The 16,373-nt window shown below is 39.4% G+C and overlaps 1 protein-coding gene across 1 annotated transcript; it reads left to right on the top strand.

Moving 5' to 3' along the window:
• The first annotated feature begins 8 nt into the window (after positions 1–8).
• PPWD1 (peptidylprolyl isomerase domain and WD repeat containing 1) lies at positions 9–12,852 on the top strand. Its single transcript, XM_059492959.1, has 11 exons — positions 9–156; positions 1,549–1,651; positions 2,247–2,347; positions 3,564–3,684; positions 5,511–5,958; positions 6,549–6,739; positions 7,162–7,351; positions 8,338–8,519; positions 10,681–10,762; positions 11,334–11,516; positions 12,486–12,852. Exons 1-11 carry the CDS (start codon positions 9–11, stop codon positions 12,627–12,629), a joined length of 1,893 nt encoding a protein of 630 aa, XP_059348942.1. The 3' UTR covers positions 12,630–12,852.
• The last annotated feature ends 3,521 nt before the right edge of the window (positions 12,853–16,373 follow it).

Genomic DNA, 16,373 nt, shown 5'->3' with positions numbered 1-16,373 from the left:
TCAGCGCCATGGCGTCCACCGGGCCGGAGCGCAAGCGAAAGCCGCCAGAGGTGGAGGCGGGTGGCGGCGATTCGGCGGCAGCGGACGAGGACGATGAGGAGGAACGCTGGGTCGGGCCGCTCCCGGGGGAAGCCGCGCAGGCGAAGAAAAGGAGAGGTAAGGGGAGGAATGAAGCTCTGCTCCGACTGGGGTCGGGGCCGTGGGATCGCGTCCAGGCCACGCCGTGCGGGAGCGGCCGCGAGGTGAGGGCAGCTGTCGGGAGCCCGGCTCCTGAAGCTGCGTCTCGTATGTAAAATGAGCACACTGGGGGGAAACCTTCAGATGCGGAATTACAGAGCGGGGGTGCCTGGTGCTGAGAAACTTGTGGCCGTTCAGTCTGCAGAGGAGGAAGTTACGTGGAGACCTCATAGCAACCCTCCAGTACCTAAAGGGACTTAGAAGGAAGCTGGAGATGGACTCTTCGACAGGAACTGCAGTGATAGCATCAAGACTAGTTGGTGCAAACTGAAAAAAGGAAAATTCAGGTTAGCTATTAGAAAAAAATTCTTTACTGTGAGGTGCTTGCACAGGTTGCCCAGTGATTTTTTTGGGTGCTCCAACCCTGGTAGTATTTAAAACCAGGCTGAATAAGGCTTGGAGCAGCTTCGTCTAGTAGGAGGGGGCTAGATGGTATTTAAGGCTTATTCTAGCCCCTTTACATTCTGTGACTCTAAGACCTTTGCTTCCTTTGAGAACACCTTAAGGCTAAGAGCCCTGCTGCTGTGCCGGCTGAAGCTGTGCTGTTAATTGTTGTAGAGTTAATCCATCTTTCAGATCACCACCCTAAGCTGCAGCAGCAGGAGAAGCCTCCGGGCTGTGTTTTGGCATGAGGTGTTGATGTGTGCAGCAACTTCCAGCTCTCTGGGTATCACTTAAAGTTTTCTTTAAGTATAAAAAACAATGATCATCAGATGTAAACATGCAAGTTCAGTAAAAAATACTGTTGCACGGGTGTTAACAAGTAGGATCTAAAGATGAGAAACAAAACTCAAAATCAGATTATTTTAGATTGGCCAGTTAAACAATGAAATAGGTGTATATGCTTAAAATTTAGACTACAGGACCTGTGTGGGATCACAAATCTTGTAAAAACAAAAGGCATACATGTGGTTTTAGAATGAAATGAGGTTCTGATGACCTTCTGTTTTCTGGCAGTAACTTAAAAACTGCTGATTGATGTTGTTTCTTTTTGAAACAGCAAGACAGTTACTGTAACAGTTGCCTTAAGAGGATGGAGCAATATGAGTTAAAGCAGCATTTGAGTGGCTTTATTCCACAGAAAATGTGTAAGTCTGAGTGCAATGCCAGACCTAAAAGCTCTTTAATTATGTTTGCACAAAATCCTGCATATTTTTGACTAAACATGAGTAAGCAATAAAAGGATAAGTAAAAGAAAACAGAATGTAGACTAAACATGAGTAAGCAATAAAAGGATAAGTAAAAGAAAACAAAATGTAGATGTAACTTCATGAAAAAAAAAATCCTGACTTTTCTTTCTATTCTGTGTAGTTCTTGAATTCGAACATGTTTATCTTGAAAATCTTCCATCAGCTTCAATGTATGAGCGCAGTTACATGCACAGAGATGTTATTACACACGTGGCATGTACAAAGTAAGTATTTTTGTTCTCCATTGTATTTCTTCATCTGGGGTGTATTTTTGTGTTAGCTAAGAAGTTTTCACTGTAGAAGCTTTATAACAGAAAGTTGCAGTGTCCTGAGGTGGTTTTTTAAAGGATGGTGGGTTTTTTACAAAAAAAAAAAAGTTACATCTTGCTTACCTAGAAGCAAGATTCAAGTTGTTTTTATAGGCTAAAAGAGAATCTTAAAATCCTTGTTAAAATATGCAGGAAATACAGGAGTAAGTAATAACTTACTCCCTCTGAAAAAATACCGTTCACCAGAATTGCAGAGATCTCACTCACAGACATGAAACCAGTCTTAAAATAGGAGTTATATTTACATATTCAAAAAGGATAGTGTTATATTTTTCTTCATTTTGACTTTTCATGGATTAATCCAGAATGCACTAAAATACCTGTTGTGTTTTTCCAGGAGTTTAAGTACCTATTCAGACAGACTTTCACAGTAATTTCTTGAGATTCATTCTCTGCACAATGTTAATTCTAGTGCAAATTACTGACCAGTGGGAAGGTGCATAGTGTGTGCATCTGTTTTCTTTATTTTATTTTTCTTTTCTAATTGTAGGACAGATTTTATCATAACAGCCAGTCATGATGGACATGTAAAATTCTGGAAGAAAATAGAAGAAGGGATTGAGTTTGTTAAACACTTCCGAAGTCACTTGGGTGAGAAGTTGCTCTTTCTTATCTAAAGGAGTTTACTTTTTCCTCTCCCTTGCTCTTTGTTGTTTGAAGAGAGAGTGCAAATAGAGAGAGAGTTTCTGGGGTTCCTTTAATGCAGTCAGAGATTAAATGATACCTACCAATACTCCTTTTATTCCTCTGTCCTGTTACATTTTGCTCCCAAGCTGTAGCAGGGATAGGATGAAAATGAAACATGAAAATGAAAAATGAGGCCTTTGCATTGCTTTGTGCCTGATTGTGGGAGAATATCTGGAACATAAGTGAACAAGATAAACAAAATTGTTCATAAAATCCAGAGAAGTTTAAAAATATGTTACTTTAAATAAGGATACCTCAGTCTTTTTCTTCCCCCTTGCAGTGTGGAAAAAAAGTAGTTATTTTTATCTGGAGTACTGTAACTGTAGAGTAAATTCTGCCTTATTGTTGTAATTATCAGAAGAATTGCAGTTAAGAGAAACTTTGACCCAATTTTCTGAGCTAATAAGTACGCAAAGGTTTTCAACACTATGCTAAGCATTAAATAGTCTGGACAGAAAATTATATTCTCAACAGTATTAGAAACTATGATATGCCTGAAGCAAAAACATCCAGTTTGAAAGGCAGAATGTTACAGTAAGAAAAATATTTAGTAATAGGTAATAAAAACATGGTTTCCTTTTAGAGTGACAAGAAATACTAAAGTCTGGTTAACTGTCGGCTTCTTATTTATATATAGAAGCAAAAGGTGTGAACAAAACCTACCATGTGAAAAATCAGCATTGTGAGAACTTTATGGAAGGCTCAGTTGCAGAGGAGTTTTGAGTATCATGGGTGTAATAATCTGTAGAGTTCTGCTTCTTTTACCCTGTTGAGAGATGCCAGCTGAGGAACACATGATGTTTACCCCATCATAATGTTCCCAATTTTCTAAAATCAACATTTTAAACTAAATTTACTACCATTATAATATTTTACTATGTTTTTCGTAAATTTTTGATTATCACATACCTGAGTCTAAATACTGGTAGGCCATCAAGTGCTGTTTTGTGAATTTTATTTTTTTAAATAATATTTAATTGAATTCAGGTGGAGTTTTAAATTAAAAAGGTGACAAAACAGTTGGGAAACAGGTTTCAGCCTCTGTAGGTTTTCCGTATGTAATACTGGAATGAAGGATGTTCTTTCCTATTTCTTAATAGTATCTTAAATTAATTCACAGGTGTTATTGAGAGTATTGCTGTTAGTTCAGAGGGGGCATTGTTCTGTTCTGTTGGAGATGACAAAGCGATGAAGGTGTTTGATGTAGTCAACTTTGACATGATCAACATGCTGAAACTTGGGTAAGTTATTTATTTCTCAGAAGTGTTCTTTTGAAATTATCAGCGGGGGTTGTTTTGCTAAGAGATTAGTCAGTAATTTGGGGTTCTTGAGTTCTTCCCTTTCCCCCATGCCTCAGTCATATGAAGTTGAGTAAACCTGCATCTGAAATTAATCCAATGGCTTGAGACTGCCTGACTGAATAGAAAAAATTACTACTGGAGCACTGGAAGAGAGGAGTAGAAAAGGAGCTTCCTCAGTGTTACCTATTATGCACAAAGATGTGGGGTTTCTCCAAATATTTAGCTAGGCATAATTTCTCTCTGTTGTTTGGCACTGAGTTTAAAAATTACAGTCTGTGAGTAGTTCCAGTAGGGAAGGGATTTGTCCTGCCTGTATTGCCTCATTTGTTGTCATAGGGATACAATTTCCTTTTTCTGCTAGAAGCAATATTGTTTTTTTCTTTAGTCTTATAGTTACACATTATGTACCTGAAGGATCTGGGAGAAACAGGAATGGATGCTACTGGAATTATAACAATACCAGAGAAAAATAAACACCACACCATGATGTATTGGTTAGTTTTGAAACTGAATAGAAGTGTAAAGCCAGAGAAAGAAGCCTTTACAAGAACATGTAATAAAAGCATATGCTATCTGCTTTGTTTGTTGCAGTTTTAGTGTCATCTTCCAGATAATGTACTTCACCTGTAGGAATTGATTCTCTCTGTCTGTTCTGGAAAAAATCCAGTTAGGCTTAAGCTTTTTGATTTTGCTGTCATTTTTGACATAGCCCTGTACTGTTATTACAAAATTGGTGAAATTATAGAAAAAATAAAATTATATTCAAAAAAGCACTCCTGATCTTCAGAGCTTTCCAGTTCTACAACTAATCTATAGACCATGGCTCTCTGCAAATCTTTAGCTCTCTGCTTTATGCTTCCATCTGTCATCTGGAAAACGTTGCCTATTTCTGCAGAGATTTCATATTTATTTGATCCTGTTCTTCCTAATGAATTTGAGACAAAGTATTTGTTTCTCTTTACAGACAGAAATTGAAAATCTAAATTACTGGTGTCTTGTCATAATGTCAGAATATCATCAGTCCATCAGCATTCGTTAGTTCAGTTTGTAAAAGGATACTAAACATGCTTCCTCTGGAGATTGTATCATTTTTTTGCCGTTTGCAATTTAGTTTGAGTTCTAGTTTTCAGAATCTTTTCTTACAGACTTTAAAACAGACATATTATTGACTGTATCTCTGACTTACCTTATTTGTAGATTTTTGCAAGTAGCAAATGAGTTCCTTCTTAAATGCACTCACAACCCTTATTGAATATAGAGGGCTTGTCTTAATTTGGTTTGTATCACTTCTTGGAGATTTTGTGGGTTTGTGGGTTTTTTTCTGGCAAGATCTAGTTGAACTTTTGCAAAAGTGTATGGCAGAGGTGCAGTTGTCTTCAATACTACTGAGTCATTACTCACTTAAAAGATGGACGAGGAATGGTATTGACTTACATTATATATTAATGCCGCTTGGGCTTTTTATCTGAATTTCTATCCAAATTAGTCCTTTTTACCCACTTTCTACTTGGACTATCACAGCCTCTTTACAAAACAATATGGAAAGAACAGAAATTGGTAGTCTTCTGCTGAATGGTATTTCTTGGTAAAACTTGCCTATAATATGCTCAATATTAGCAAGATATGTATTAGCAAAACTAGTAAAAAAATTTTAAAATTTGCTTCTGGTGTTTGATTTCAAGTTTACAGCATAATTTGACTCTTACCTAATTAAAACCATTCCTACTTTATTTTTAATTTTTTTTCCTTTCTACTCTTTGTTGCAGCTACCACCCTGGCCAGTGTGAATGGGTATATTGCCCTGGAGATGCTATATCTTCTGTTGCAACATCTGAGAAAAGTACAGGAAAAATATTCATATATGATGGACGAGGAAATAACCAGCCACTTCACGTTTTCGATAAACTCCATATGTCCCCTCTTACTCAGATACGCCTGAACCCTGTCTACAAAGCAGTTGTGTCTTCGGACAAGTCCGGAATGATCGAGTACTGGACCGGTACTCCTCATGAATATAAATTTCCCAAGAATGTGAACTGGGAGTATAAAACAGATACCGATCTCTATGAATTTGCTAAATGCAAGGCTTACCCATCCAGTATAAGTTTTTCGCCTGATGGCAAGAAAATGGCCACTCTTGGGTCTGACAGAAAAGTTAGAATTTTTCGTTTTCTGACAGGAAAGCTCATGAGAGTCTTTGATGAATCTCTGAGTGTGAGTTTTGTCTTGTTTCTCCTTCTTGAAATGTTTTCTCTACTTACTTGCATTTGTTTGCCAGCGCATTCACCTAAGCTATAGTTTATTTCTAAAGGGAAGCCTCCTTCCCATATTTTCCTTGCAAAAAAGGCCTTCTCTCACCAAGAGGTGTTCTCTTGCTTGTCTCTTAGATTGCTTTGCCCCAAAGTGAATTCTTACTGGTTATGTTACTTACATAGTGAAACAGAGTTGTTGATTTTCATTTCTGTTTTCATGCTGCTAGATTACACTTAACTAGAAAGCAATTGTGGAAGATGGTGGACAAAGCCCATTGCAAGTGACACCATGAAAATGAATTAAATTTGTCATCTTCTAAGAAATTTGATAGACAACTGCACATTTTCTCATGCTTAAGCCTAGTCCTACAACATGCCTGTTGTATCATTAAAATAAAGAGAGTATTCCTTGTATTCATCTAAATCCTTCAGTTAAGTTTGAATGGAGTAATCTCACTTGAATTCAGTATTTTCTAATCATGTGAATCAGTGTTTTACTGGAAAAAAGTGTAAAATATGTTATTATAGTAGTGCTGGGGTTTTTTTTTGTAGATGTTTACTGAACTTCAGCAGATGAGACAACAACTGCCTGACATGGAGTTTGGGCGGCGTATGGCAGTTGAGCGTGAGCTGGAGAAAGTGGATGCAGTAAGATTAATTAATATAATTTTTGATGAAACTGGACACTTCGTTCTCTATGGAACTATGTTGGGCATTAAGGTCATAAATGTAGAGACTAACAGGTGAGTTTCAGTGACACACAGAGAGATAAACTTCTGTTTTAAAGTCTTTATTCAGTCAAATTTAGAGTGTATTTAAAACTTGATATGACTGTGGAGGTGTCTAATCTTGTTGTGTTCTTATTTGAGAGCCTTACATTACACTGTAAGGCTCCCATTCTTTGTAAGGAGTTGCTGGAGATCACAGCTTAGACAGATAGCAAGCACATGTATTAAAAATGTGTAATTAATTAATTTCTATCTAACTGGATGGGATAATGTAAATGTCAAGTAAAGATGGATCATTTAGTTGGGATTTAAAATTATTAGTAAATAATTATTTTGAGAGGATTTTGAAATTTTGCTCTGAATCTAACATTCAGAAAGAAGACATTTTCTGACTGTGAGCAGCTGAACATTACACCTCTTTACGTCTTGAATTTCAGGTGTATTCGTATCTTGGGAAAACAAGAGAACATCAGAATGATGCAACTGGCTTTGTTCCAAGGAGTAGCAAAGAAACATCGTGCAGCGATCACTATAGAGATGAAGGCATCTGAAAATCCTGTTCTCCAGAATATTCAGGCAGATCCAACAGTAATCTGCACAGCTTTTAAAAAAAACAGGTTTTACATGGTGTGTGGAGTTTCTATTTAAATAGCTCCATTCTTGTATTGATTACATTATTTTTTGTTTTTCTCTTTGCACCTTTCTAGTGCTTTTTGTAGTTGTAAATGCAGCTTTTACAAAGGAGTCTCTTTATGTTGCAAGTATATTTAGAATTTTTATCTTGAACTATCTGTATGTTAACTAGAAACAGCTGTGATTTTTTCATAAATTTTTATTCCCCCAAGAAGATATCCTTTTGTTCTTGTTGAAAAAGAACCTAAGTAAGAGCACTTTAAAAACTAACCAGATTTTATAAAGAAACAATAAGCAACTGTATGCATTAAAAAATATAATAGAAAAAATTTCAGACAAGAATCAAGACTTGGTAACAATAAGGACATATAAGCAATCAAGAAAGGAGTCATCTTCCTGTTCACAGTTGGGTTTTTAGGTGAAATGGAACCAAACAAACAATTTCAGAGTGGTTAGTAGCTCATTTGAGAGGTCATAGCTGTAGAGATTAGAGTTTGGACTGTCTGTTATGCCTTAAATTTGCTGGGTCTCTGTAGTTTTATATTAATGCAGTATTGGAATAGGAGGATTTATTTTAACTTTGTAGCACAACTGCAAAGCACAGCTAATCCTTTTGGCATAAAGCCTGCCAGTTTCATTTTAGTATAGCAAAACAGCCTGGTATTCTCCACCTCATTTTAAAGAAAAGATGCTGAACTAGTGCAGACTCTTGTTGTAAAGGAAAAGTTTAAAGATAACAGTTTATTAAAAGTTACTTGGATTTGCATGTAGTTTTACTGGAATTTGTGACTGTGGAAATGCTGGTAACATAACACAGCAGTCCAAGGATAGACTGTCTATGAATTATCTTTGTACATTTCAAATTGAATTGGGTGTTCAGCAGGTTGAATAATGACATTGATGTGTTGGGTGCAGGGCACTGTGTATTTTAAGAGGAAAAAAGAAAAAAACAGTTAACCTTCTTTTCTTTTGTGCTTCAGTTTACTAAACGTGAACCAGAAGACACAAAGAGTGCAGATTCTGACAGAGATGTATTTAATGAGAAACCTTCTAAAGAAGAGGTCATGGCAGCCACTCAGGCAGAAGGTCCCAAAAGAGTGTCAGACAGTGCCATCATCCACACAAGCATGGGAGATATTCATATCAAGCTTTTTCCTGTTGAGTATGTAGTTGCTGTTTTTTCTGGGTTTTTTGGTTTTGTTGCTTTCTTTTGCCCCTTGTGGTTGCAGTGTCCAAGACTTATGCCAGAAATAATTATTTTCTTTCCTTTTTTCTACTGTTTTTGTTTCCTGACAGTTTCTTAATATGCTAAGGGAGGAATGTGACTCTTAACAAACAAAAATAAAGTAGGGTAAAAATAGTCTGGGGCACAGGAGTTTTTGGAATTGTGTTTGGGTTTATTTAGTTATTGATTCAGGGAGGTTTTTCCTTTCTTAACTTTTGTTCTTGAACAGATAATGTTACTCTTCTGTGTAAGCTCTGTATTGTAAGGCAGTGCTGTTTGCACAGATCTTGAAAAAGAAAGATGATGTTGGCAGCAGCAGCAGATTTGGCAGCAGGTCTGTGCGAGCCAGAAGAATAGTAGTTGCAACTTCTGAATGTGGCCAGTGTACTACACTTTGTTATTGCAGCTCCTTTAAAAGCCATATAACATTTATACCAGCATATAATACTAGTGTTGTGTATATGCAAAACCAGGCAAAGAATTGAAAAGTTTTTTGCATGACAATTGCTAAAATCATTATGTCCTTCTCTCTCTTTTGTGATGCAAAAATTGCAAATAATCTGTTATTTAACAGGAAATGTATATAATATATTGCTATACATAGAAACCTTAATTATGTTGATGTATTCCATGCGTCTCCAAAAGTAAATTCATCTTTGGTCTTAAGCACAGGAGGTCAACCTCAATTCTACCCTCTAGGGCTACCAGACTTTTACTGCAGTCTTTACCAGTATTTCCTTGCATCTGGCTCTAGTTTCTGGAATTCATAATTATAGCATATAGGTTGTAGTAATGGTAGAGCTCTTGCCAGCAAGTTACAGGTCAAGCTACATTAATTCTTTCTTTAAATTGTCATGCTAATGTGTCATGCATGCACAGTATTGCAAGGTGCTTCACTGCAATGTTCTGTATGCAGTTTTAAATAGAGCATTACTAGGGTTGGTTCATCCATTGTTAGGTTTGTCCTTTCTTACTGTAGTATTTTCTCCCAGCTGAGCTTAAAATTAAAATTTCTTTAGTGTGATTAAAACTTTAAAGAAGAGCATATAGGATATGGCTCTGTACATCTTTGAATTCTTCGGTCATGTCATTGTGAAATAAAGTTGTGAATGACTGTACTGCTCAGCAAGAACTAGGATATAATCTAGTCTGTTCCATTAGTTATGACATTGGTGCTCTTTTTCACAAGATAGCTTGGAGTGTCACTAAAACCCAAGCTAATACTCCATTTCACAGTTAGACTAGAGTAACTCTACACCTGTGGACTCAGCTTGGCCATTTTCTCCGTATCGGGAGTGCAGATAGAAAACTAGGGAACCTATAGTCAGTGGTGCCTTGAACTAGGCCTTCAGGAGACAGATTTGGTTTCTGGCTCTCATGGTTTAACCCCAGCCAGCAACTAAGACCCCCAGAACCACTTGCTCATGTCTCCCTTGGTGGAATGGGAGAGCACTGGAAGAGTAAGAGTGAAAACACGTGTGAGTTGAGGTACAGAGAGTTTAATAGGGAAAGCAAAAGGCATGCACCCAAGCAAAGCAAAATAGGGAACCTGGACAGGCAGATGTTCTACTATCTCCAAGAAAACAGGTCTCCCTCACATGGAGTGGGTACTTGAGAAGGCAAATCACCATTTACTCTGCATGTCCCCTGCTTTTTCCCTCAGCTTTTATGTGCTGAACATAATGCCATATGTGCAATGGAGCATCCCTGTGGTCAGCTGGGTTCAGCTGTCTCAGCTAGGTCCCCTCTCAGCTCCTACAGCCCCAGCCTCCCACTGGCAGAGTGGGATTAGGAGCAGAAAAGGCCTCAACACTGCATAAGCCCTGCTCAGCAACAGCTAAAACATCCCTGTGCTGTCAACACGGCTGCTGCCTTTCTGGGTAATCACACAGCTTTGTAATTCTCAAGCTTTTTGCTTTCAGCTCTTTTTAAGCTTAGGTTTGAGGAGTTGGAGATGTGTTTTTTCCTTAGGTGGCTAAATCCCTTCCTACAGAGTCCTGAAACATTGCACAGCACAAGGGGGTCTTAGTCCCAGCTGAAATCTTTATGGCCCTGTCACCAGACAAATATTATTGTGTTTTCGGTTGAATGATTTTAGGTGCCCCAAAACAGTGGAAAACTTCTGTGTGCACAGCAGGAATGGTTACTACAATGGACACATAATTCACCGTATCATCAAGGTAACTTGTAACATGTTAATTTTTTGTTAATTTATGTAATGTACTCTGCTGGTCAGTCCTCTGTTAACAATTCCGTTTCCCTTTTGCACACAGGATTGTTGGAGTACATTTAGAGTTCCTTATAATTCTGAACAGCTCCAATGTCCTAAATAGCTTTAGCACTTACTAAAGTCGTAGTAGCTGTTCTGCAGCTGATAAGGTAGCAGAAAACTGAAAATTGAAAGATGAGTCCTGCTATCCTGCTTGAACTAAAACTTTGCTTCATGTCAGAATACCTTTCTTGTAAGGCTTTTTATTTCTGTCGCACCAGAATCAAGTGACAGAGCCTAAGAATTTGCAAAAGGTAGAGACAGTCAGGTTTCTTTCATTGGCAGGTATAGTGAATAACCTTGCTTTTTCTCAAGTACTTGTTAGACACAAAAAAGTCTTAAATGCTTTCTCCCTTACACACAACATTTTAACACATTTTGTGGATACGTTTGAAGTAAGTTTGAAAAAATGTCACCTAGCACATAACACTTACGATTATGTATTCTATGCAGTAATGTGATCACTTACAATTTTTGTGCAGGGTTTCATGATTCAGACTGGTGACCCAACTGGTACAGGAATGGGAGGTGAAAGTATTTGGGGAGGAGAATTTGAAGATGAGTTTCATTCAACTTTACGACATGACAGACCATATACACTCAGCATGGCTAATGCAGGACCAAATACCAATGGATCCCAGTTTTTTATAACAGTAGTCCCAACTGTAAGTAATGCTAAAAGCTCAATTTAAGGCCTGAGAGGCTACCTAGATAGTAAAAAATCAAGTTTTTTCTCATGAAAAAAGGAACACATTAGTGCTTACTTTACAAATAAATGACACACGTGATGTGTAGTGTATAGGCTTCACTGAAACTGTCCCTTACAAGATAGAAATACTTTTCCATCACTTGTGATCAAGAGGCCTTTTGCCTTTAAATGGAGTGAGGGTGCTATAAAATTCCTAGGCATGTTTGCAATTATGTATTACTAGAGTATCTTATGTTAATAATAGTGGTTTAAACTTGATGGAAACCTAGGTATTGCTTAGATTGTTTGGGGTTTGGATATGGTGCCAGGATGTCTCTCTAATGGTGTCTGATTGTAGCTATACCAGGAAGCCAGTGTTCAGGTTTAAAAATTTCATTTGATCTGTGTATAGATTGAGAGCCAATAAAAACGACAATAAAAATTTTGATATGTGAATCTAAGATATAGAAACTTAAAAGTAACGCTTATAAAAATGCATTCTTATAGGACTTCAAAGTAATATATTAAAAAAAAAAACTAACTACCATAGTTCTGAGGTTTATTAAGTTGTATGAGGGCCTATATTGAAATTGGGCATACCGTCTCAGTATTGAATTGGGTAGTATTCTGTACTGACACTTAAAATTCCTTTGTGAAAATAACATGAAACAGAGAGACTGAAACATTTCTGTGAACTGAGAATGCACTTTAAAATGAACTATACAGTGCTACTGCACTGGTAGAACATGACCTCTGTAGTGCTTTAAGAAAGCAGTGTTAGCTGCATTCTAGTATTTCCTTGCATGCTAATGTTTACAGGGTGTTGGCTTCCATAGTCTGGACACACAAAATGTATCCATGTACACTTTATTTTTGGTTTGGTACCTAACCTACATGCTGCTTTCTATTTAATATGCTTTTCTTTTCCTCCTGTGCTTTCAAACAGCCTTGGCTCGACAACAAGCACAGTGTGTTTGGACGGGTGACTAAAGGAATGGAAGTTGTTCAGAGAATCTCAAATGTCAAAGTCAATCCCAAAACTGACAAACCCTATGAGGATATCAGCATCATTAATATAACAGTGAAGTAAGGCAGGCATTGAAGCTTCCAGCTTAAGCAGAAAAAACCTGAGCATGTGGGACCCAGAGAGGGACCTAGGAGGAACAAATATTTTTCATAGTTCCTAAATATGGCAAATACCAGGACAGAGCAATTACCAGTTCTACTATTTTTAATGTACCTAAAGTGCCCTAATTCTGCATTTCTGGTAAATTTGTATTTTGAAGTAAAAACATCTACATGTTTCTTACAAAGCCTACTGTCTTTCTTGCATCTCTTCTATGCAAAATTAAAAACCCCCACCATGTCCCAGGACAGTGCTTGTAACTTTTTCATGTTTACTTGCATCTTTCATATTTAATTAATCTGTATCATGGTACTGAAATCTTTGACAAAGGGAAAGGCCAAAATACTAAGTTGAGTAAACTTCTCAATCCTTTGTACGTGTATCAAAAATTTGATTAAGTTACTGTACTGTTGGCTATGAAAAGCAAACAATGTAACCTACCTCTATTCTTAAAAAATAGTTGTGTACACATCTCTCCCAAGAGCAATTATCAACTCTTAAAATGCCAGTGTCTAAAGTCCTTTGCAATTTGTTTGTTTTTTCCAGTGATTTTTTTTCTTTTAATGTTTGCTTTCTCTTTATTTTAGCCTAGTCAATCTTTTTTTCTGGCTTCATTTTTAGCCAACATCCTACGAGCATTACTGCTTCTACTGAAATACTTAATTTATTTTAAACTGAACTAAACTTTGCATCAGCTGTTTTTGATGGAGTTATAGAACAAAATTAAAGCATCATTAAGGCTGAAAAAACCTGGTAAGGTCAGTAAGTCAAACATTAACCCAGCAACATCAACAAGTTTACTATTAAACCATGTCCCCATGTTTTTTGAACACTTCCAGGAATGGTGACTCCACCACTTCAGTGGGTGCTCTATTCCAATACCTGACTCTGATGAATTTCAGTGATGTAATTTTTCCTAATGTTTAATGGTAATCTGAGGCCATTTCTTCTTGTCCTGTCATTAGTTAGCTGGGAAAAGAGGCCAACACCCACCTGGCTACCTCTTCCTTTTAAGCAGTTGTAGAGATTGCTAAGGTCTCCTCTGAGCCTCCTTGTTATAGGGCTTGCAAGGGTTGCAGGATGAAGAGAGAGGCGAGAATGTTGACCTCATGTTCAGAAGGCTTGATTTATTATTTTATGATATATATATTACATTATAACTATACTAAAAATAATAGAAGGAAAGTTCTCAGAAGGCTAGCTAAGCTAAGACTAGAAAAGGAATCAATAACAAAGGGCTGTGTCTCAGCAGAAAGTGAGACCCAGCTCTGCCGTGAGTGGTCAGTAAATCCAAACATCCACCCGAGACCAATCACAGATCCACCTGTTGCATTCCACAGCAGCAGATAACCATTGTTTACATTTTGTTGTATAACTTCTCAGCTTCAGCAGGAAAAATCCTAACAAAAGGATTTTAATGAAAAAATGTCTGTGACATGCCACCTTTCTTTTATTTATTTAAATTAGAAAGAAAAGTGTTTGTAATTTTCTATGCCGTTCACATGCAGAGGAAAGAACAAACACTTGACAGGTTATCTGTTGCTAATCCAAATCTCAATCAAGTGCTGGTGTGGAATGAACAGGGAATTTCTTCACCTGTAGAACATACAATTCTATCAAATCACTAAAACAATCTTACAATATAAGAAAATGCAAAAACAATGCAAAGAAAGTTCAAGTCTAAGCAGCTGAGATTCAGGAAAAAGTCCATGGACTGAAGATGTTCCTCTTCGCCATCTCTGAAAGTCCCTTTTGAAACAGGCTTGCTGCAGAAAAGTCCATCAATAGTTATCAAAAGTCCATTGACAGTCACAAAACAATTTCAAACAATTTTGAAACAACTTTTGGAATGTCCTGACCGCAGCCCTTTTTGAACAACTTGGGCTGAAGGTAATTTTTGGTGCTTCAGTGCTTCAGAGCTGCTGTCAGCTATTTCAACTCTCTTAATAAAATTTTTTTTTTTTTGGTGTGTCATCGAAAAGAGCAGCAGAGCAGCCAGAGAGAGGCCCTGGGGGCCCCTGGCTCATGGAGAGGGACCAGGAACCCCAGATATGGCCCACAAAAGGTGGGCCAGGGCCCGAAGGGGGAAGCAAAACCTCCAAAGCCATCAGGAGGCCGGGTGGTGGCCCTGGCCCAGGAACCTGAGCCCAACAGCCCAGGCCAAACTCACGAGGCAGACTCTGCCTTGCCACAGGCCTGCACCCTGCTGCCAGTACAATGGCAGAATGGGTGGTGAGACACTTCCTTTCCCCAGAAAAGGCATGCCAGCAGCAGGGAAATAGACGAAGCCCCAAGAATCCTCATCTCGAGTCTAGGAATGTTTGTTCCCCAGAGCGAGCAAGCCATGATTGCTTCCAGCTCTGCCCTCTGCCTCTGCAATGCAAATGCATCAGGTGTGTCTCCCATCTGCCTCACGGCACCCCCGCCCTGGGCTGGGGACCAAAGGCAGAACTCTCGGGACGCACCTGCTCCTCGCCGCTGGGACGTGCAAGGGGCGGCAGAGATGGCAACCTCCAAGGGGCAGCAACTGACCAAACACCCCCCAACCCGCCGAGAATGCTGATTTTGAACGCAGGCAAACGGGCTGCACCAACAGCCAGCTGGCGAGGCCCGCCTCCTCCACAGAAGGAGAGGCCGGCCGCCAGGGCCGCTGCTGCAAGGGCAACTGGCCCAGGATGGTCCTAGCAGGAACAAGCTGCCGCTTCCAGGGCAGCCTCTGACGCAGACACGGAGGACAAAGTCCCCGACGGCGACAGAACTGCCGGGGCGGCCGGTGGAGGCGGCGGGGGGGCCGAGGGGGGCTGGCGGAGTGGCCCAGGCCGGAGAGAATGCCTCCCCCGCTGAGCCAGAAGCAGCAGGCGCGTCCTCGTCGCCTAGCAACAGCGGCTCAGCCACGGGAAATGGTGTTTCTGAGCTCGCAGGCTCTGCCGGAGGGACGGCCAAGGGAGACGCACCCGCGGGGCGGGTTGAGGCGGTGCTCGCGGCACTGGCCGGGGCGGCGCCACCCACTCTTCATCCCCCGGAGAGAGAGAAGGAGGGGAGAGAGACCGCTCCATCTGAGCATGCTCTGAAGATGCAGAGAAAAAAAACTTCGGCTCCCGGCGAAACTTCGCCCCCCCGCAGGGATGGAGCGGGGCTGGGAAGCAGCAGATCCGCCCCCAAAGGGTCTTCTCCTGCTGGAGACGGGGGAAATGGGGCTTGGCCTGTGCAGTTAGCAATCCAGGGAAAAACTGCTGCTCTCCGTTCCAAGACTGGAAAGAGTGCCTTAAATGTTAGGTAAACTCTTGGGTGTCCGAATCTACGGTCCAAAACGAATTGGAAAATGGATTCCATGCACTCCCATACGAAAACATCCAGGGCATATAGCAAATTACATTTGTCAATTTGTAGTCACCTCCCCCATCAACCAGGACTGTGGTAAATGATTTGAGGTGTCTTATTGGTGCCTTAAAATTATTTACAGCTCTTCCAACCAGTTTCATCAGTAATCTTGGTGGATCCCATCTGGTCCCACAGACTTGCAGCTAAATGGGTTAGCAACTTGATACTCTGAGGATAACTGGGCTTACTGTTAAAAACTGAAACAAAGAAAGCATTAAGCTTTTGCTTTACCCTTCGTTACGGTTTCCTTCTGCATACACTAAAAGATGGAGATTCTCAGTGGCCATTTTGTTGCTGATGTAGTTGCAAAAACATTTTTTGTTGTCT

The sequence above is a fragment of the Ammospiza nelsoni genome, chromosome Z (genome assembly GCF_027579445.1).
Source record: "Ammospiza nelsoni isolate bAmmNel1 chromosome Z, bAmmNel1.pri, whole genome shotgun sequence".
Taxonomy (NCBI): domain Eukaryota; kingdom Metazoa; phylum Chordata; class Aves; order Passeriformes; family Passerellidae; genus Ammospiza; species Ammospiza nelsoni.
Note: the sequence above shows the minus strand (reverse complement) of the source record. Positions and strands in the feature narration are given on the sequence as shown.